General features: G+C 37.4%; 1 protein-coding gene across 2 annotated transcripts in view; it reads right to left on the bottom strand.

Annotated features, from left to right (window-relative positions):
- LEO1 (LEO1 homolog, Paf1/RNA polymerase II complex component) overlaps positions 1 to 23666 on the bottom strand; it is a 47722-nt gene that overhangs the window by 18315 nt on the left and 5741 nt on the right. For both annotated transcript variants that reach the window (XM_082446518.1, XM_082446517.1), the window contains exons 2-6: positions 14699 to 15454; positions 12046 to 12150; positions 8119 to 8213; positions 7008 to 7153; positions 6205 to 6289 (exon numbers count right to left, since the gene is read on the bottom strand). In XM_082446518.1, coding sequence (XP_082302644.1) covers positions 6205 to 6289; positions 7008 to 7153; positions 8119 to 8213; positions 12046 to 12150; positions 14699 to 15454 — 1187 coding nt within the window. The remainder of the gene's footprint in view (positions 1 to 6204; positions 6290 to 7007; positions 7154 to 8118; positions 8214 to 12045; positions 12151 to 14698; positions 15455 to 23666) is intronic.

Below are 23666 nucleotides of genomic sequence, written 5' to 3' on the forward strand. Positions count from 1 at the left end.
AGGCAGGATAAACCCAAGGAGAAACACACCAAGACACAGAGTAATCAAATTGACAAAGATCAAAGACAAAGAAAAATTAATAAAAGCAACAAAGGAAAAACGACAAATAGCATACAAGGGAACTCCCATAAGGTTAACAGCTGATTTCTAAGCAGAAACTCTACAAGCCAGAAGGAAGTGGAATGATAAATTTAAAGTGATGAAAGGGAAGAACCTACAACCACGATTACTCTACCGGGCAAGGATCTCATTCAGATTCAACAGAGAAATAAAAAGCGCTACAGACAAGCAAAAGCTAAGAGAATTCAGCACCATCAAACCAGCTCTACAACAAATGCTAAAGGAACGTCTCTAAGAGGGAAAAACAAGAGAAGAAAAGGACCTGAAAAAAGTAACCCAAAACAATTAAGAAAATGGTCATAGGAACATACATATCGATAATTACCTTAATTGTGAATGGATTAAATGCTCCAACCAAAACACACAGGCTGGCTGAATGGATACAAAAACAAGACCCATATATATGCTGTCTACAAGAGACCCACTTCAGACCCAGGGACACATACAGACTGAAAGTGAGGAGATGGAAAAAGATATTCCATGCAAATGGAAAACAAAAGAAAGCTGGAGTAGCAATACTCATATCAGATAAAATAGACTTTAAAATAAAGAATGTTACCAGAGAAAAGGAAGGACACTACATAATGATCAAGGGATCAATCCAAGAAGAAGATATAACAATTATAAATATACATGCACCCAACATAGGAGCACTTCAATACATAAGGCAACTGCTAACAGCTATAAAAGAGGAAATTGACAGTAACACAATAATAGTGGGGGACTTTAACACCTCACTTACACCAATGGGCAGATCATCCAAACAGAAAATTAATAAGGAAACACAAGCTTTAAATGACACAATAGACCAGATAGATTTAATTGATATTTATAGGACACTCCATCCAAAAACAGCAGATTACACTTTCTTCTCAAGTGTACATGGAACATTCTCCAGGAGAGATCACATCTTGGGTCACAAATCAAGCCTCGGTAAATTTAAGAAAACTGAAATCATATAAAGCATCTTTTCCGACCACAACGCTATGAGGATAGAAATCAATTACAGGGGAAAAAATGTAAAAAACACAAACACATGGAGGCTAAACAATACGTTACTAAATAACCAAGAGATCACTGAAGAAATCAAAGAGGAAATCAAAAAATACCTAGAGACAAATGACAACAAAAACACAACAATCCAAAACCTATGGGATTTAGCAAAAACCGTTCTAAGAGGAAAGTTTATAGCAATTCAATCCTACCTCAAGAAACAAGAAAATTCTCAAATAAACAATCTAACCTTACACCTAAAGGAACTAGAGAAAGAAGAACAAACAAAACCTAGTTAGCAGAAGGAAAGAAATCATAAAGATCACATCAGAAATAAATGAAAAAGAAATGAAGGAAACGACAGCAAAGATCAATAAAACTAAAAGCTGCTTCTTTGAAAAGATAAACAAAATTGATAAACCATTGGCCAGACTCATCAAGAAAAAAGGGAGAAGACTCAAATCAATAGACTTAGAAATGAAAAAGGAGCAGTAACAACTGACACTGCAGAAATACAAAGGATCATGAGAGATTACTACAAGCAACTATATGCCAATAAAATGGACAACCTGGAAGAAATGGACAAATTCTTAGAAATGCACAACCTTCCGAGACTGAACCAGGAAGAAACAGAAAATATGAACAGACCAATCACAAGTAATGAAATTGAAACTGTGATTCAAAATCTTCCAACAAACAAAAGCCCAGGACCAGATAGCTTCACAGGCGAATTCTATCAAACATTTAGAGAAGAGCTAACACCTATCCTTCTCAAACTCTTCCAAAAAATTGCAGAGGAAGGAACACTCCCAAACTCATTCTATGAGGCCACCAACGCTAATACCAAAAGCAGACAAAGATACTACAAAAAAAGAAAATTACAGACCAATATCACTGATGAATATAATGCCAAAATCCTCAACAAAATACTAGCAAACAGAAACCAACAACACATTAAAAGGATCATACACCATGATCAAGTGGGATTTATCCCAGGGATGCAAGGATTCTTCAATATATGCAAATCAACCAATGTGATACACCATATTCACAAATTGAAGAAGAAAAACCATATGATCATCTCAATAGATGCAGAAAAACCTTCTGACAAAATTCAACACCCATTTATAATAAAAACTTTTCAGAAAGTGGGCACAGAGGGAACCTACTGCAACATAATAAAGGCCATATATGACAAACCCACAGCAAACATCATTCTCAATGGTGAAAAACTGAAAGCATTTCCTCTAAGATCAGGAACAAGACAAGGATGTCCACTCTTGCCACTATTATTCAATATAGTTTTGGTAGCCAGGGCAATCAGAGAAGAAAAAGAAATAAAAGGAATACAAATTGGAAAAGAAGTAAAACTGTCAGTGTTTGCAGATGACATGATACTATACATAGAGAATCCTAAAGATGCCACCAGAAAACTACTAGACCTAATCAATGAATTTGGTAAAGTTGCAGGATACAAAATTAATGCACAGAAATCTCTTGCATTCATATACACTAACAACGAAAGATCAGAAAGAGAAATTAAGGAAACAATCCCATTCACCACTGCAACAAAAAGAATAAAATACCTAGGAATGAACCTACCTTAGGAGGTAAAAGACCTGTACTCAGAAAACTATAAGACACTGATGAAAGAAATCAAAGATGACACAAACAGATGAAGAAGATATATCATGTTCTTGGATTGGAAGAATCAATATTGTGAAAATGACTATACTACCCAAAGCAATCTACAGATTCAATGCAATCCCTATCAAATTACCAATGGCATTTTTTACAGAACTAGAACAAAAAACATTAAAATTTGTATGGAGACACAAAAGACCCCGAATAGCCAAAGCAATCTTGAGTGGAAAAAAACGGAGCTGGAGGAATCAGACTCCCTGACTTCAGACTATACTATGAAGCTACAGTAATCAAGACAAAATGGTACTGGCTCAAAAATAGAAATATACATCAATGGAACAGGATAGAAAGCCCAGAGATAAACCCACACACCTATGGTCAACTAATCTATGACAAAGGAGGCAAGGATATACAATGGAGAAAAGACAGTCTCTTCAATAAGTGGTGCTGGGAAAACTGGACAGCTACATGTAAAAGGATGAAATTAGAACACTCCCTAACACCATACACAAAAATAAACTCAAAATGGATTAAAGACCTAAATGTAAGACCAGACACTATAAAACTCTTAGAGCAAAACACAGAAAGAACACTCTTTGACATAAATCACAGCAAGATCTTTTTTTGACCCACCTCCTAGAGTAATGGAAATAAAAAGAAAAATAAACAAATGGGAGCTAATGAAACTTAAAAGCTTTTGCACAGCAAAGGAAACTATAAACAAGATGAAAAGACAACCCTCAGAATGGGAGAAAATATTTGCAAATGAATCAACAGACAAAGGATTAATCTCCAAAATATAGAAACAGCTCAATATTAAAAAAACAAACAACCCAATCCAAAAATGGGCAGAAGACCTAAATAGACATTTCTCTAAAGAAGACATACAGATGGCCAAGAAGCACATGAAAAGCTGCTCAGCATCACTAATTATTAGAGAAATGCAAATCAAAACTACAGTGAGGTATCACCTCACACTGGTTAGAATGGGCATCATCAGAAAATCTACAAACAACAAATGCTGGACAGGGTGTGGAGAAAAGGGAACCCTCTTGCACTGTTGGTGTGAATGTAAACTGATACAGCCACTATGGAGAACAGTATGGAGGTTCCTTTAAAAACTAGAAGTAGAATTAGCATATGACCCAGCAATCCCACTACTGGGAAAAGAGAAAAGCATAATTCAAAAAGACACATGCATCCCAATGTTCATTACAGCACTATTTACAACAGCCAGGTCATGGAAGGAACCTAAATGCTCATAGACAGATGAATGGATAAAGAAGATATGGTACATATATACATTGGAATATTACTCAGCCATAAAAAGGAACAAAATTGAGTTATTTGTAGAGACGTGGATGGACCTAGAGACTGTCATACAGAGTGAAGTAAGTCAGAAAGAGAAAAACAAATATCGTATATTAACACATATATGTGGAATCTAGAAAAATGGTACAGATGAATCGGTGTGCAAGGCAGAAATACAGACACAGATGTAGAGGACAAACGTATGGACACCAAGGGGGGAAAGCAGGGGGGTGGGGGGGAAAGGGAGTATGAATTGGGAGATTAGGATTGATGACATATATACAGTAATATGTATAAAATAGATAACTAATAAGAACCTGCTGTATAAAAAATAAATAAAATTTTTAAAAATAAAATAAAAAAGTCTGTTATACACTGACATTTTGTACTCTAAGCACCAAGGTTTTAGAGTAAACTACTTACTTTTAAACTCTGATGCCTACACTACAGTCTGATTTACATGGTCTTAAAATACAGATACACTGACACTTGCTGACGTATCATCATAGAACGTGAGGGGAAAATGCAAAAATCAATAAAAAGTAAACAAATAAGGCACTATCACATTAATTTATATAAATGATGAGAAAGAAAAGCAATAGAACAATGCCAGAGGTACTAAAACAGGCATGAAAAATTCACAGTGCTCAGCCTAAATCAACAGATACACATGTTCTGAGGAAAAACATTAAGAGATAACCTAATGGAGACTGGGATGGGGTGGGGGGTGGGGAAGCATGGAGAAGAACAGCAAAACATCAAAAACAGTCTAAGTACTATTCTTATTAATTGTGTGACCTTGACCAAGTTAATGGTGCCTGCTTATCTCCATTTTTTCATTTGATTTCCACTTCCATTAAGAGGGAGGAGTAATGACATTTCACTGAAAAGCTTTGGAAGCCCATGCATTTTAGAGAAACCATCTTATATATCAAGGTTCTTTAGGTACTTGTGGATCTATCACACTTGAAGAGATGGAATTACTCTAAAATTTCAGCCCCTGAATTCTAAGAATGCCAGATTGCCACTTCTTAATATTTTAACACCATGTACAACATCCACCAGGGAAAAAAAAAAATATTTACAGGAAATCCTTCAGATTTAAGAATTGTAAATGCATAGCTCCAATTTCAGTATCATGAGTTCAACTGCTTCATGTTTTTTGTTTTTTAATTATTTATTTATTTTTGGCTGCACTGGGTCTCCGTTGCTGCACGCGGGCTTTCTCTAGCGCGGCAAGTTGGGGCTACTCTTCATTGCAGTGCGTGGGCTTCTCATTGCGGTGGCTTCTCTTGGTGCAGAGCACGGGCTCTAGGTGCGTGGGCTTCTGTAGTTGTGGCACGCGGGCTCAGTAGTTGTGGCTCAAGGGCTCTAAAGCGCAGGCTCAGTAGTTGTGGTGCACAGGCTTAGTTGCTCCACGGCATGTGGGATCCTCCCGGACCAGGGACTGAACCCATTTCCCTTGCATTCTCAGGCAGATTCTTAACCACTGCGCCACCAGTGAAGTCCCAACTGCTTCTTGTTCTCTGCTACAACTCAGCTCTAAAGCATATGCTTAAACTTACATCCTCCTTGATTAAAGGAAGATTAGAGGCTGTCCTTGGATAGAGGTAACCAGATAGTACAAGGTATCAAAGAGAAGCATTAGGAATTTAGTACAATAAAAATTTCTCCTAATAGTGAACAAGAACAATCGGAAGAATACAAAGACAGCCATACAGTAAAGTGTTAGGTACTAGTGATAAATTCTCCTTTTGTATCTGATTTGTTCATCCTGAGATCAAAGAGCCTGAAGAAATTCCCCTTGCAGGAAGGTGTTAGAACTTAACCCACAGTACGTATGGAGGTAGCTGTTCTAAACACCAAACCACAGTACAACTTATTCTGAAGGAAGTAGCTAATAATTTTTTTAAAGCATCAAGAAAGTTTAACAGTGAGAAAAGTAACAGAAAAGTGACAGCTTTTACAGAGAAAAAGCTACGTATTTTCTTTCTAAAAATATTCTGAAAAGGTAGATAATTTGTCTGTTGATTAAACAAGAAACATAAAAAATCATTTTCAAAAGCTCAAGTCTCAAGTTAATATTCCCAGGTTTTACTTTATAAAAGAAAAAAAAAAAAAAGCACAGAATAGTACCTTTAATTTTAACCTGGTTCGACCTTCTTCATCCAGCATTTCCTCATCTTCAAATTCATCTTCATAATATTGAGGATCAAAAGGTCTACAAATTGTTTTTAAAATAAACCATTAATCACATTTTGTAAGAAATATCATTACTGTTATATAATGCAACTCTAAAAAATCACAATAATTAAAAATCATAATGGTCAACTATAAGGAAGCATTCAAATTACTGTACCGTCTTGAAATTTGGTGTTAATACACATTGCTTGAAATAAAGTGCAAGCAAGGCTAAATATTCAAACTATTCTTTATTCTTATATGTCTTCCAAAGAGTAGACCACACATACTCTAGCTTTCCACATCATTTTGCTTAGGGAAAAAATTTTAAATCGCACAAGATCTTGCATGTTACTTAGTGAATAATACCCATCAACACTGTTTAACTGTCCAAAACCATTAGTTTTTCTAGATCCACAATGGCTGCTACAGTAGACATTTGCAGTTTCTCTAGCAAACTTCACCACTCTCAATTTCAGCTTTTTCAGGGATCCATTAGTCAGAAACAACCAAAGACTTGTGGTGTCTGTTAATTCATAAGAAATACCAGACTGCTAAAAACAATTACAAGCATTAAAAGTCTCCTTTACCAATAGTCCATACTTTTTCTATCACAGTATATACTTGATTTATTTTTTCAGAGCTACATAACCAGTTTTCCATTTTGTGATCAGTCAACTCATAAAAAATAAGAAAAATATCAACATTCTACATATTTCTATCCAACATTAAAAAACACTATTAACTGATCCCCTTACCTGGGCTCTACACTGAGAAAGTTGGGCAGCTTAACAAAATACAAGTCATTTCCTAAATCAGTGTTTACTTTGGGTATTTCTACTTCTATTCTGGTCTCAGGAATTGGCTCCTCCTCCTGTTGATCCTGAGGCAATCCATTTTCATCCTAGTAAAAGAGTCACAGAGCTTTAGATCTTGATGGGACCTTAGAGGTGGTCTAGCTCAACTTCCACACTTTAATTGCTTAGGCAGATAAGAAGTATAATGAGACATGACTTTAGGGTTAACATCCATTCCCTACCAACCAACTCCCCAAAAACCTCATGGAAAACAAGATCTGTTTGGAAGCATCAATATAAGAAAATATCTCTTTTGTGATAAATCTACCTTCCACATATTCACCGATAGAAGTGTGAAATTAATCGGCACTTCAATATGAAGTCACTCTATCAATTAAAATCAGAGAAGATTATCAACAAAGCACAAAAAACATTTAAATCAATGGTTCTCAATTCACAGGTCTTTGCAGTCTAGACTCTTAAGGTATGGCGCCAACCTCATGCTGGGCAGTTCTTTCTTTCTTTCTTTCTTTCTTTTTCTTATCCATTTTTTCCCAGTGATAACATCTTGCAAAACTATAGTGCAATATCACAACCAGGAGACTGACCCTGATACAGGCAGACACAGGACATTTCCATCACCACAAAGAATCATGCTGCCCTTTTACAGCCACATCCACTTCCCTCTTGCCCTCATCCCTCCTTAATATCCATTAATCCCTTCTCCATTTCTACAATTCTGTCATTTCAAGAATGTTATATAAGTGGATTCATACAGTATGTAACCTTTTGGGACTGGCTTTTTCTCACTCAGCATAATTACCTGGAACTTCATCCAAGTTGCTGCGTATATCAATAGTTAAATCCTTTTCATTGCTCAGTAGTATTCCGTGGATGGATGTGCCATGGCAGTTATTTCTAATCCTCCTTATAACCAAGTGTTCCCTAATTAACTGAGAATGTCATCTGTTTGTTGTATTTTCATACTGCAATTCATTTATCGACTTCCTCTTCCCAGCGTAAGAGAGAGACTTAATACTCTCCTCCAATTCTCACTGGTAATTCTACTTACAACAGGCTGTCCTGGAGTGGGTGGTTTATCTTCCCCATCACTCCCTGAAGATATATCATCTGCACCTCCAAAGAGATCCATGGTTCCACTATTATCTTCCATATAGGAGAAAAAAAATGCTCAGTATTAATATCTTTAACAATGATTCTTCAAATCTATCACTTCAACACATTCCCAAGGTTTCTAGACCAAGCACCCAGAAACCACTCAAACACAACTCTGAGCCTGGCTCTCAAAGATCTGACGAGAATGTCTGTGGAGAAGGAAGGGGGCAAATCCAGTGAAGGGCAAAGCTGCACAGGAGGCACTCCTTTCTCCCTTCACTTACTTGATCCTTGTTCTTCCACTTTCCTTTATTCCCCAGGAGCCTAAAAATATCCTCCTACAATCTAGATACTCAAATTTGGGGCTTAAGCACTCTACACAGGCCTATTCTCTATAGAGTTCCTCAAGTTTTAAAATTACAGGTCCATGTCTTCCCAGGTCCCCCTCCTCTCAAGCAGAACTTCACCCAGGTATAGGCAAAACAACAACATCAACAACGATCTGTAATAAATCAATAAATCAAGGTGGGGTAGTAGAGGAGGTGACAGGAAGATAGGAGGGCAGTCAAAAAGTAGGCTGCTTGAAATTGGGATTATAGAAGAGTTATGATTATTGGTAATGACATGGTCTAGGATAAAACCATGGGAGTGAGTTATTGAGACAAGGTGAAGGACTGACCACTGAAAAAGAAGAGGCAACCTATTAGAATGACCAAAATTCAGAACCCTGCCAACACCAAATGCTGACAAAAATATGGAGCAACAGGAACTCTCATTCACTGATGGTGGGAATGCAAAATGGTACACCCACTTTGGAGGACAGTCTGGCAGTTTCTCACCAAACTAAACATACTCTTACCACATGCCCCAGAAATTGCGCTCCTTGGTATTTGCCCAAAGGATCTGCAAACTTATATCCACACGAAAACTTGCACACGAATGTTTATAGCAGCTTTACTCATAACTGCCAAAACTCAGAAGCAACCAAAATGTCCTTCAGTAGGTGAAAGGATAAACTGGTACATCCAGACAATGGAATACAGGAATACCTCGGAGACATCTTGGGTTTGGTTCCAGACCACCACAATAAAGTGAATATTGCAATAAAGCAAGTCACATGAAATTTTTGGTTTCCCAAGGCATATAAAAGTTATATTTACACTATGCAGTAGTCTATTAGGTGTGCAAAAGCATTATGTCTAAAAAAATGTACATATCTTAATTTTAAAACACTTTAAATTGTAAAATTATTTAAAAATTATAAAATATTTTATTGCAAAAAAATGCTAACCATCATCTGAGCCTTCAGTGAATCATAATCTTTTTGCTGGTGGAGGATTTGAAATATCACAATTACCAAAATGTGACACAGAGATATGACGTAAGCAAAAGCTGTTAGAAAAATGGTGCCAACAGACTTGCTCAATGCACGGTTATCACAAACCTTCAGTTTGCAAAGGACACAGTATCTGAGAAGCACAATAAACTGAAGTGCAATATTACAAGGTATGCCTATATTACTCAGTGCTAAAAAGAAATGAGCTGTAAAACCATGAAAGACATGGAGGACACTTAAATACATATTACTAAGTGAAAGAAGCCAATCTAAAAAGGCTACTTACTATATGATTCCAACTATGACATTCTGGAAAAGGCAAAACTATGGAGACAGTAAAAAGATCACTGGTTGCCAGAGGTTAGGCAGGAGGGAGGGATGAACAGGCAGAGCACAGAGAATTTTAGGACAGTGAAACTATTCTGTATGACATGAAGATGGTGGATCCATTGTCATCATACATTTTTCCAAACCCATAGAATGTACAATACCAAGAAGTGAACCGTAATGTAAACTATGGATTTTGGGTGATTACAATGTGTCATTGTAGGTTCATCAATTGTAACAAATGTACCACTCTGGTGGAGGACGTTGATAGTGGGGCAAGCTATGCATGAGTGGGGGCAGGGCATATATGAGAAATCTCTACCTTGCCCTCAGTTTTGCTCTGAACCTTAAACTGCTTTAAAAAAAAAATTTTTTTTTTTTAAAAGAGGAGGAAGGAGGAAGGTCACAAGTATTGAAAAGTTCATCTATATGATAAAATCACCAAAACTACAACTCCATCCACCAACACTCTCACGTCCCCACTTGATTACTTTCTTCTTAGGTCTTATCACCATCTAACATTTCATTTACTTATTGTGTTATTAGTCTCCCTACCTTACACTGACCCCACCAGAATATGGGTTCTACAAGGGAGAAGTCTTTATCTGTTTTGATTATTGCTACATTCTGAGTGCACAGAATAGTACTAGTACAAAGCAGATTCTCAATAAATAACTGTAAAAAGATAAAATAATTAATATATCTAATTCTCACAACAACGCTGTTAGGTGGTTAGCATCATCTCCCTCGTACAGATCAGAAAATTTAAGTGTAGTAAGTAAGTAATTTGACCAAAATCATATAGTTGGAAAGTACAATAGAACCATAAAGATTCTAACTTGGATCATCTGATTCCAAAGTCCACGTACATAGATCTAAAGATGTTTAAGTAAACCCCAGAGCTTGTTCTGTCCAGCTCTCTCCTTTTCTCGCTAGTTGACTCTCTAAATGTTTGCTTTAGTTATACTGTTACTTGTGATAATTTATATAAGCTATTTAACATTAATGCCTAATTACCATTCAGCAAAAAAATGGCTGTGCATATCAAACTTATGTTTGCTGTAACTTTTAAACTAACATCTTATCTTTATTGTATAGTAACTAGCCATTTGAAATGTAGTCACACCTTACCTAACACTGGGTTTTTATAAACTCTTCATCTAAACCAGAGCTTGGGGACTTCCCTGCTGGCGCAGTGGTTAAGAATCCGCCTGCCAGTGCAGGGGACACAGGTTCAATCCCTGGTCCGGGAAGATCCCACATGCCAAAGAGCAACTAAGCCCATGCGCCACAACTACTGAGCCTGCGCGCCTAGAGCCCGTGCTCCGCAACAAGAGAAGCCACCTCAATGAAAAGCCTGCGCAATGCAATGAAGAGTAGCCCCCGCTCACCGCAACTAGAGAAAGCCTGCCCACAGCAACAAAGACCCAATGCAGCCAAAAATAAATTAATTAATTTAAGTAAATAAATAAATAAACCATAGCTTGAAGAATCAGGTTCTTCATCTGATATTAACCTATTAAGAACTTAAGAACAAGCTAACAGGCTTCCCTGGTGGTGCAGTGGTTAAGAATGTGCCTGCTAATGCAGGGGACACGGGTTCGAGCCCTGGTCTGGGAGGATCCCACATACCATGGAGCAACTAAGCCCGTGTGCCACAACTACTGAGCCTGCGCTCTAGAGCCCGTGAGCCACAACTACTGAGCCCGCATGCCACAACTACTGAAGCCCGTGTGCCTAGAGCCCCTGCTCTGCAACAAGAGAAGCCACCACAATGAAAAGCCCGCGCACCGCAACGAAGAGTAGCCCCCGTTCACTGCAACTACAGAAAGCCCGCACGCAGCAACGAAGACCCAACGCAGCCAAAAATAAATAAATAAAATAAATAAATTTATTTTAAAAAAAAAGAAGAACAAGCTAACAAGGTGCGCTGGAACTGTCATTCAAACAAAAGAATGGACATTGCCACCTCCACCTCAACCAGAGCCTCAGTCCCTAATAGCAGATTCACTCTGACTATAAATGAAGCAGGTTCTTCAACTAATTAAGTGCAAGCAGTTTCTCCTATCTGTACAACTTGCCTGTGTACACTAAATGTATCCACACTCTCTTCTGTGGGTCTTGCAGTCTGGGGCCAGTGCCCAGGGTTGGGAATGCACTACAGTTAAATGCAGAGAGAGGGATGGAAATACAGATACATAAAAGAAGTAATTGGAGTACCTTTTGGTACCTCAGTGTCACTATCTGCTTCTGAATCAGATGCAATTGCATTCTTGCGTTTCATTCGTAAAACTTCATCTTCGCTATCACTGCCTCTTGCAGATTCTGTAAGAGGAAAATCAGAAGATCTGCATAATCACAGTCATATCATTACTTAGAATTTTGTGTTTTAAAAGCAACATTAGGAAAATAAATAAATAAAAGCAACATTAGGGATAAACAAACTGTGGTACACCCATACAATGGAAAACTACTCAGTAATAAGTAAGAATGAAGTACTGATACATGTAACGATTTGGGTAAGTCTCAAATGCATTACACTAAGTGAAAGAAAAAAGGTTACATACTGTATTCCATTTATATGATGACATTCTCAAAAAGACAAAACTACAGTGACAGGACAGAGCAGTAGTTGTCAAGGGTCACAGGTAGGGAAGTATATAACTACAGAAGGTATAGAATGAGGGAGTTTTCTAGGGTGACAGAACTATTCTGTATCTTGACTGTGGTGGTGGTTACACAAATCTATACATGCATTAACACTAACAGAACTGTACATACACACACAAAAATCAACTTACTATAGTAAATTTTAAAATAAAGTTAATAAAAGCAACATTGGTTTCTGTAAGCAGAAAAACTTGGGAGAATATGAAAAGCAGTACTGAAACTTAAAATTAAATTTATATACCACTCATTACAGAAGAAAAAAAAAAGAGGTAAAAGTATTGCAATGAAAGAGACAAATATATCTGGATGGTACAATTATTTACTTAATTATAAACTTCAAAAATGAACCACTGTAATAAAGAAGATGTGGCACATATATACAATGGAATATTACTCAACCATAAAAAGAAACGAAATTGAATTATTTGTAGTGAGGTGGATGGACCTAGAGTCTGCAATACAGAGTGAAGTAAGTTAGAAAGAGAAAAACAAATACCGTATGCTAACACATATATATGGAATCTAAAAAAAAAAAAAAAAGGTCATGAAGAACCTAGGGGCAGGATGGGAATAAAGATGCAGACCTACTAGAGAATGCACTTGAGGACACGGGGAGGGGGAAGGGTAAGCTGGGACAAAGTGAGAGAGTGGCATGTGTATATATATACACTACCAAACGTAAAACCGATAGCTAGTGGGAAGCAGCCGCATAGCACAGGGAGCTCACCTCAGTGCTTTGTGACCACCTAGAGGGGTGGGATAGGGAGGGTGGGAGGGAGGGAGACACAAGAGGAAAGAGATATGGGGATATATGTATAGGTGATTCACTTTGTTATGAAGCAGAAACTAACACACCATTGTAAAGCAATTATACTCCAATAAAGATGTTAAAAAAAAAAAAAGAACCATTGAAGAACTAGTTTAGAATTAAGCAGAATGACCAGCTACAAGATTCCTACTATAACTCTAGTTTTAGGTTAGCCTGCTAGTATTTGGGAAGTAGTGCATGAGCCTTAATGATTCTGGTAACAGTACAAATAACTCTACCCAGAACTAGTTACTGAGTACTTACTGCAGTCCTATAGTCTATATAGACCTATATCCATCTCTGGAAATTTTCTGATCTCCTCTCCTAAATAATGCTAAAATGTGGTCTTGAATGCTATCCTGAGGTATGTATTACAGGGGAAAAGACCCCCTCTCTCCATACTGCAGCTCTCTAAGAAGACAGGATCAATATGTAATTATAATCAATCACTTATAAAAATGAAGCAATCCAGATATTAATTACTTCAGGAAGACTTCCAACCTAATCAAAGTGACTTTTACATAATACAAAAAAAGAAGATGGCTAATTGTTTTAATATTCTATATGAGAACGTGTTAACTTCAGGAGAACAGTGTAAATGACTATTATAAAACGGGGTCCAGAAGCCAAAGTTCAGCTCTGTGTTTCCTGCTGTCTTTAGGGAATGAATGTTCTGATCTAAGCACATCTCCCCAGGATGAGGACGCATGTGTCAAGCTATCATAGCTGAGATCATCCAGCTGTGTTTTCATTTTCTGGATATTATGCTCCCCAGGTAACCTCCTGATTGTTATAATTTGGCATCCAATGTAGATTTTCCCCCAAAGGAAAGGATACAGTGATAAGAGAGACATAACTGATGCTCTTGAAACAAACAATTTTGCAATTCAATTTTTATAGTTTCCTGTGAATTTGATTAGTCTGAGTACACTCCTTGGAGCCTGATTACCTCTGGAGGATGAAATTTTGGATCTCAAATAAACTGAGCTGGAACACCTCATTATAGCTACCCTATGGGGGAGTTTCAATGGTATTGGGTTTTTGCGCCCAGGCAAATCTATTCTCACCTGAGGCATGCTCTTAGTTACCCACAAAAATGGAACTAACTATTTGATATCTAGCTACTTTAGCACTATACATCTTTCTCTAAGACTTTCCTCTTTAAATTTTTTTCTTCCTGATTTATCATCAATTAAATGGAAGGGGAATAAGAGAAATAATACATGGATTAGGAAAATGTTTAAAGGCAAAATGTAAAGAGTTAGAAAAGGCTAAAATAGAGGGACAGAAGAGAAAAAACAGGGTACTAAAAGTAGGAATGTGAAAAGAATAAATGAGCCCCTGCTGTACCTGAATGCTTCTACTAAACCATTATGGTTCTCATAAACGTATTACCTGACTTATGGTCCTGTTCCTCTTCATCATCTGAATGCCTGTGTTCTTCATCCGAGGCCTGTGGCCTTTCATCATCAGAATTTTGCATTTTCTCGTCATCAGACATCTGTGGCCGCTCTTCATCATCAGAATTCTGTTTCTCATCATCATTATCAGAAGCTGCTGGCCGTTCATCATCCGAATTAGCCTTCTCCTCCTCAGACAGTTGTTGTCTCTCATCATCTGAAAGCTGAGGCCTCTCCTCATCATCTGTGTTCTGCATTTTCTCATCATCATCAGAATTCTGCAGTTTATCTTCATCAGATCCTTGTGCCCTCTCCTCATCATCAGAATTTTGTATCTTTTCATCATCTGACTGGTCACTTTTATCTTCTCTGCCCCATTTTTCATCATCTGAATGTGCTTTTTCAGAACCTTCCGCTTCTGAGTGATGGCTCCCTCCATCTGATCTATGACCTTCATCGTCATCGTCATTGTGGGCTTCTGATCCACTGTGCTGATCTACATCTGAGGGATCATTGTCTTCATGGTCAGAACGCTCAGAAGCTTCTGATCTATTGTCTGATCCTTCAGAGTGATTATCACTCCCACTATGATGAGAAGCTCCCTCATCCTCACTGTCATCTCCAAACAGTTCCTTATTACTTGGTTTTCCTGAGTCATCTCTTTCATCTTGATCACTTTCACTTCCAGAGGCATTACTGCCAGAAGCAACATTCTCTTGATCAGAATCTGAGCCTGATCCAGAATCAGAATCTATGGGATCATATAAACACAGGGCGATGTAAGCAAAAAAAGCAGAATAAGCAACACCAAAAGTCCATCCCAACATAAAAGCAATGAGAAAATTTGTCAAAAGCTGTTAGCATCTATTTTCTCAGACTCTGGAAACTAACTAAAAGTTGCAGCAACCAGGGGAATGCTTAACAAGAAAAAAATGCTGAGTCTCAGTAAGAAAAAGGGGTGTTTTAACATACCCCCCCACCCCCAACCCACCCCTTGGTCAATGGTGCCTTGAAGATAATAGCCCAAACTTCTGGTGCATGTACCACAAATGGAGGGAGCAGAAGGCACCTCATTTGCAAAGAATCATGGTTGTTAGTTTTGATCTGTCTGGTGGATCACTGAGGGACTGGCTCAAAGGGCTTGACTTTATCTCACCTAACTTGGAACTCTCTTGTTGTTAAGGAAGCTACCTGAGAGTGTTGGTCAAACACATTTACAGGCATATGTATTAGTTGCCTCTGTCTGGGATAATGGAAAGCAGTTGAGGCAAACAACAGACTAACTAAAAAGCTTGGGAGAAAAGGCTGAGGAATGACATAATATAAGGGCTTTTAAAAGCTTCCACAATAAACGAAACAAAAAAAAAAGAAAAGAAAAGGAAAAAAAACACCCACATATTCTTACTGACCTGAAAAGCCATGCACTTGCCCAGGGCTGTGCACATGCTCAAGAAAGAACCAAGAAGGCCCTAAGCTCTCACTTCCAGCTGACCTTCAGGCTCTGTGCAAGTAGGAAATGAAGGCAAAGACAGGTTATAAACAACCTGGTTGAGTGTTGAAAGCATGCCCTAACACACACACAGAGCCAATCTGCAAAGGCTGGGAGTTTTTTCGTTATTGTTGTTGTTTCTTTTTTTGCATTTAAGGAAATCTCTGTCCAATCACTAGCTGACCACTAAGCTAATGGAACAGAGACTTTAGTGGCTATACACAACAAAGACTGCAGACGTCACAAAATTAGTTCAAAAGAATCACTAAACAATAACTACTACAACAAATGCTGGGGGCGGGGGTAGGGGGAAGAGAGTGCTGTCCTGAGTCACCACATTACAATATTCAAAATGTCCATTTATCAACAAAAAATTACAAGGCCTGCAAAGAAATAAGGAAGCATGGCCCATACATATGAAAAAAGGCTACACACTGTCCCTGAAGAAGCCCAGTCAATGAAAATGATGTCTTACCAAATAGAGAATATCAATAAAAAGACAGATATTATAAAAAAAGAACCGAACAGAAATTCTGGAGTTGGAAATTACAATAACTGAAATGAAAAATTCACTAAAGGGACTAAACATCAGATGTGAGTAGGAAGAAGAAAGAATCAGGAAACTTTAAGATACATCAACTGAGATTATCGAGTCTGGTGAACAAAAAGAGAAAAGAGTGAAGAAAAATGAAAAGTCTAAAAGACTTGTGGGAAACCAGCAAGTATACCAATCTATGCATAATGGGAGTTCCAGAAGAAGAGAAAAAAGAGAAAGGGACAGAAAGAATATTTGAAGAAATAATAGCCAAAAACTCCCCAAATTTGAAGAAAGACATCGACGTACACATACAAGTTTATCAACAAATACCAAGTAGGATAAAGTTAAAGAGACGCACACCTAGACACATCATTATCAAACTGTCTAAAGACAAAGAAAAAATCCTGAAAGCAGCAAAGCAACAGGTCCCATACAAAGGGATCCTCAATAAGGATAACAGTTGATTTCTCATCAGAAACCATAAAAACCAGGAGGCAGTGGTATGAAATATTCAAAGTGCGGAAAGAAATACTGTCAACCAAGAATTCTATATCCAGCAAAACTATCCTTCAAAAATGAAGGAATTATGAGCAGCAACAACAACAAAAGATAAATTGGATTTCCTCAAAATGAAAAGCTTTTATGCAAGAAAGGACATTATCAAGAAAGTGAAAAAACAGCTTACAGAATGGGACAAAATATTTGCAAACCATGTATCTGTCAAGTATATGTATATACTTACAGTATAGTATCCAGATTATATAAAGAATGTTTACAACAAAAAGACAAAAACGCATTTGAAAAATAGACAACAGACTTGAATAGACATTTCTGCATAGTTATACAAATGAAACAAGTACATGAAAAGATGCTCAACATCATTAGCCATTAGGAAATGGAAATCAAAACCACAATTAGATATCACTAGACACCAACAGCAATGGCTGTATTTTAAAGAGCGGGGTGGGGGGGGGGGAGGGAGAAGTAAAATAAGTATTGGCAAGGATATGAAGAAATAGAACACTCAAACATTGCTGGTGGTAATTGAAAATGGTCCAGCTGCTATAAAAAATGGTTTGGTTGTTTCTCAAAAAGTAAAACAAAGAATTACCATATGACTCAGCAATTCCACTCCTACATATATACCCAAAAGAACTGAAAACAGGCACTCACACAAGTACTTGTACACAAACAGCATCACTATTTAAAAGCCAAAAGATGGAAACAACCCAATGTCCATCAACAGCTGGATAAACAAATTGGGATATATACACAGAGTGGAAGACTATTCAGTCATTAAAAAGAAATGAAGTACTGATACATACTACAATGTGGATGAACTTCGAAAACATGATGGTAAGAGATAGAAATCAGACACAAAGGGCCACATGTTAGGAATTCCCTGGCGGTCCAGTGGTTAGGATGCCACACTCTCACTGCCAAGGGCTCAGGTTCAATCCCTGGCTGGAGAACTAAGATCCCACAAGCCTCGAGGTGCAGCAAAAAAAAAAAAAAAAAAAAAAAAAAAGCCACATGTTTTATGATTCCACTTGTATGAAATGTCCAGAATAGATAAATCCATAGATGCAGAAAGCAGACTGATGGTTCATGGGGGCTAGCAAAAGGAGCAAATGGCAAGTAACTGCTTAATGGGTATGGCGTTTTATTTTGAGGTGATGAAAATGTTTCAGAACTAGATAGAGATAGTGGCTACACAACATTTTAAAGGTACTAAATACCACTGAATTGTTCACTTAAAAATGGCATATTCGGGGACTTCCCCAGTGGTCCAGTGGTAAAGAATGCACCTTCCAATGCAGGGGACTCGGGTATGATCCCTGCTCAGGGAACTGAGATCCCACATGCCACAGGGCAACTAAGCCCTCGCGCCACAACTACCGAGCTCGTGCGCCTCAATGAGAGAGCATGCATGCTGCAAACTACAGAGCCCATGCATCCTGGAGCCCGTGCGCCACAACTAGAGAAAGAAAAAAAAAAATGGCATATTCTGTAACCAAACTGAAAAGAAGTAAAACTGTCACTATTTGCAGATGACATGATATTATATATAGAAAATCCTAAAGACTCCACCAGAAAACTGTTAGAACTAATAAATAAATTCAATAAAGTTGCAGGATACAATATCAATATACAGTTGTGATTCTATACACTAATAACGAGCTATCAGAAAGAGAAATTAAGAAAACAATCTCATTTACGATTGTATCAAAAAGAGTAAAATACTTAGGAACAAATTTAACCAAAAAGCTGAAAGACCTGTACGCTGAAAACACTGATGAAAGAAACAGAAGAAGATACAAATAAATGGAAAGGTATTCCATGCTCATGGATTGGAAGAATCAATATTGTTAAAATGTCCATACTACCCAAAGCAATCTACATATTGAACACAATCCCTATAAAAATTCCAATGGCATTTTTTCACAGAAATAGAACAAAGAACTCTAAAATTTGTATGGAACGAAAAAAAAACCCAAATAGCCAAAGCAATCTTGAGATAAAAGAATAAAGCTGAAGGCATCATGCCCTTGATTTCAAGCTATATTACAGACACATAAATCACTGGAACAGAATAAAGAGCTCAGAAATAAACCCACACATATATGGTCAATTAATTTACAACAAAGGAACCAAGCCAAGAATACACAATGGGGTAAGGATAGTCTCTTCAATAAATGGTGTTGGGAAAACTGGACAGCAACACGTAAAAGAATGAAACTGGACCACTATCTTACACCATATACAAAGTTTGACTCTAAATGGATTAGACTTAAATTTTAGGCCTGAAACCATAAAACTCCTAGAAGAAAACAGGCAGTAAGCTCCTTGACATGGTCTTGGTTATCATTTTTTGGATTTGACACCAAAAGCAAAGGCAACTAAAGCAAAAATAAACAAGAGTGACACATCAAACTAAAAAGCTTCTACACAGCAAAGGAAGCCAACAACAAAATGAAAAGGCAACCTACTAAATGGGATAAAATATTTGCAAATCATATATCTGATAAAGGGTTAATATCCAAAATATATAAAGAACTCACACTATTCAATAGCAAACAAACAAACAACACAATTAAAAAATGGGCAGAAGAACTGAATAGACACTTTCCCAAAAAAGACAGATGGCCAACAGGTACATAAAAAGATGCTCAACATCACTAATCAGAGAAATGAAAATCAAAACCACAGTTAGAATGGCTATTTTCAAAAAGACAAGAAGTAACAAGTGTTGGAGAGGATGTGGAGAAAAGGGAACATTTGTAATTGTTGGTGGGATTGTAAAGTGCTGCAGTCACTATGGAAAACATCATGGAAATGCTTCAGAAAAAGAACAGAACTACTATATGATCCAGCTATTCCACTTCTGGGTATTTATCCAAAGAACACAGAAATACTAATTTGAAAAGACATATGCACATCTATGTTCACTGCAGCATTACTTACAATAGCCAAGATATGGAAACAACCTAAGTGTGCATCTAGAGACAAGTGGACAAAGAAAATGTGGTGTATATATACAATAAAATATTATTCATGCCACTGTAAATATGGCATATATATAATGGAATATTATTCAACCATAAAAAAGAAGGAAATCTTGGGAATTCCCTGGCGGTCCAGTGGTTAGGACTGGGCGCTTCCATGGCAGGGGGCCTGGGTTCGATCCCTGGTTGGGGAACTAAGATCCCGCAAGCCACGTGGCACAGCCAAAGAAAAAAGGAAGGAAATCTTGCTGTTTACAACAACATGGATGGATCTCGAGGGCATTATGCTAGGTAAAATAAGCAGACAGAGAAAGACAAATACTGTATGTATGATATCACTTATATGTGGGATCTAAAAAAACAAAAACACAAAGCTCATGGATACAGAGAATAAATTGGTGGTTGTTAGAGACTGAGGGAAGGGGGAGAGGTGGACAAAATGGGTGAAGGGAGTCAAAAGATACAAACTTCCAGTTATAAAATAAATAAGTCATGGGGATGTAATATACAGCATGATGACTACAGTTAATAGACTGTATTGCATATTTGAAAGTTGCTAAGAGAGTAGATTTTAACAGTTCTCATCACAGTAAAATAAATTCTGTAACAAGGTATGGTGACACATGTTAACTAGACTTACTGTGGTGACCATTTCACAATATATATAACTATCAAATCATTATGTTGTACACATGGAACTAATGTTGTATGTCAATTATACCTTAATAAAAATAAAATAAGATGGTAAATTTTATGTTATGTAAATCTCACCTCAATAAAAACAAATTTACAGTTTGTTGCCAGTGCCCTACAAGAAATGCTGAAGGGAGTCCTTCAGGCCGAAATGAAAGGACAATGGGCAGTAACTTGAATCCACAAGAAAAAATAAAGAACACCAGTAAAGGTAACTAAATAGGTGAGTATAAAGGTCAGTATTAATGTATTTCTAGTTAGTGACTCCTCTTTTTTCATAAGATTTAATTTAAAAGACAATTGTATAAAACAATAATTATAAATCTACATCACTGGGCAGTGTATAAAGATGTAATTTGTGACAACAATAAAAAGGTGAGAGGACGGAGCTATATAGAAAAAAAGTTTTTGTATACTATTGAAATTAAGTTGGTATTAATACAAACTAGATTGTTAGAAATTAAGATTAATTGTAGTCACCAGAGAAACCATTAAAGAAGTTACTAAAACTAAAAATATACAGACAAAGAAACAAGAAGGGAATCACGACAGTACACTACAGAAAAAGCAGTCATAAAGGAAGACAGTAATAAGAAGAATTGAGGAACAAAAAAGACATGACATAGAAAACAAATATCAAAATGGCAGAAGTCCTTCCTTACTGGTAATTACTTTAAATGTATATAAATCAACTTCTCCAATGAAAAGGCAGAAATTGGCAGGATGAATTTTAAAAATGATCCATCCTGGGACTTCCCTGGTGGCCCCATGGTTAAGAATCCTCCTGCCAATGCAGGGGACACAGGTACGAGCCCTGGTCCAGGAAGATCCCACATGCCGCAGAGCAACTAAGCCCGTGCACCACAACTACTGAGCCTGCGCTCTAGAGCCCACAAGCCACAGCTACTGAAGCCCGTGTGCCTAGAGCCCTGCTCTGCAACAAGAGAAGCCACCGCAATGAGAAGCCCACGCACTGCAACAAAGAACTGCCCCTGCTCCCTGCAACTAGAGAAAGCCCGCATGCACCAACAAAGACCCAACGTAGCCAAAAATAAATAAATAATTTTTTTTAAAAAAGATCCATCTATATGCTGTCTACAGGACAGTCTCTTTAGAACCAATACACAAATAGGTTGAAAGTGAAAAAAACGGAAAAAGATTATACCATGTAAACAGTAACCAAAAAGCACAGTAGTTATACTAATAGCAGACAAAATAAGTCTTAAGATAAATTGTTACAAAAGACAAAAAAGGACATCACAAAATGATAAAAAGGGTCAATCCAACATGAAGATATAATAATTTAAAACATATATGCACCTGCATGTAAATCAATGAAGTTACAACACACCCTCACACCGTACACAAAAATAAACTCAAAATGGCTTAAAGACTTAAATATAAGACATGACACCATAAAACTCCTAGAAGAGAACACAGGCAAAAAATTCTGACATAAATCGTACCAATGTTTTCTTAGGTCAGTCTACCGAGGCAATAGAAATAAAAGCAAAAATAAACAAATGGGACCTAATCAAACTTACAAGCTTCTGTACCGCAAAGGAAACCATAAGCAAAATGAAAAGACAACATGCAGACTGGGAGAAAATATTTGCAAATGATGTGACCAACAAGGGCTTAATTTCCAAAATATACCAATAGCTCATACTACTCAATAACAAAAAAACAAACAACCCAATCAAAAAATTGGCAGAAGGGGCTTCCCTGGTGGCTCAATGGTTGAGAATCTGCCTGCTAATGCAGGGGACACGGGTTCGAGCCCTGGTCTGGGAAGATCCCACATGCCGCAGAGCAACTAGGCCCGTGAGCCACAACTACTGAGCCTGCGCGTCTGGAGCCTGTGCTCCGCAACAAGAGAGGCCGCGATAGTGAAGAGGCCCACGCACCGCGATTAAGAGGGGCCCCCGCTTGCCGCAACTAGAGAAAGCCCTCACAGAGAAACGAAGACTCAACACAGCCAAAAACAAATATAAAAATAAATAAATAAATAAAAATACTAAATATCCTGTGTCAAAAAAAAAAAAAAAAAAAAGGGCAGAAGATCTAAACAGACATTTCTCCAAAGGTGACATACAGATGGCCAACAGGAACATGGAAAGATGCTCAACATGGCTAATTATTAGAGAAATGCAAATCAAAACTACAATGAGGTACCACATCACACCAGTCAGAATGGCCATCATTAAAAAAGTCTACAGGTAACAAACGCTGGAGAGGGTGTGGAGAAAGGGAACCTTCCTACACTGTTGGTGTGAAAGTAAATTGGTGCAGCCCCTATGGAGAACAGTATGGAGGTTCCTCAAACAACTAAAAATAGAGTTGCCATATGATTCAGCAATGCTACTCCTGGGCAAATATCCAGACAAAACTATAATTCAAAAAGATACATGCACTCCTATGTTCACAGCAGCACTGTTCACAATAGCCAAGACATGGAAACAACCTAAATGTCCATAGATAGATGAATGGATAAAGGAGATGTGAGAGACATATATATATATGATATATATATAAATATCATATATATGTATACACACACACATATACACACAATGGAATATTAAAAAAGAATGAAATAATGCCATTTGCAACTACATGGATGGACCTAGAAATAATCCTACTAAGTGAAGCAAGTCAGAAAGAGAAAGACAAATACCATAGGATATCACTTATGTGTGGAATCTAAAATATGACACAAATGAACTTATCTATGAAA

Source organism: Balaenoptera physalus (genome assembly GCF_965194825.1).
Source record: "Balaenoptera physalus genome assembly, chromosome: 2".
In the NCBI taxonomy this organism is placed as follows: Eukaryota; Metazoa; Chordata; class Mammalia; order Artiodactyla; family Balaenopteridae; genus Balaenoptera; species Balaenoptera physalus.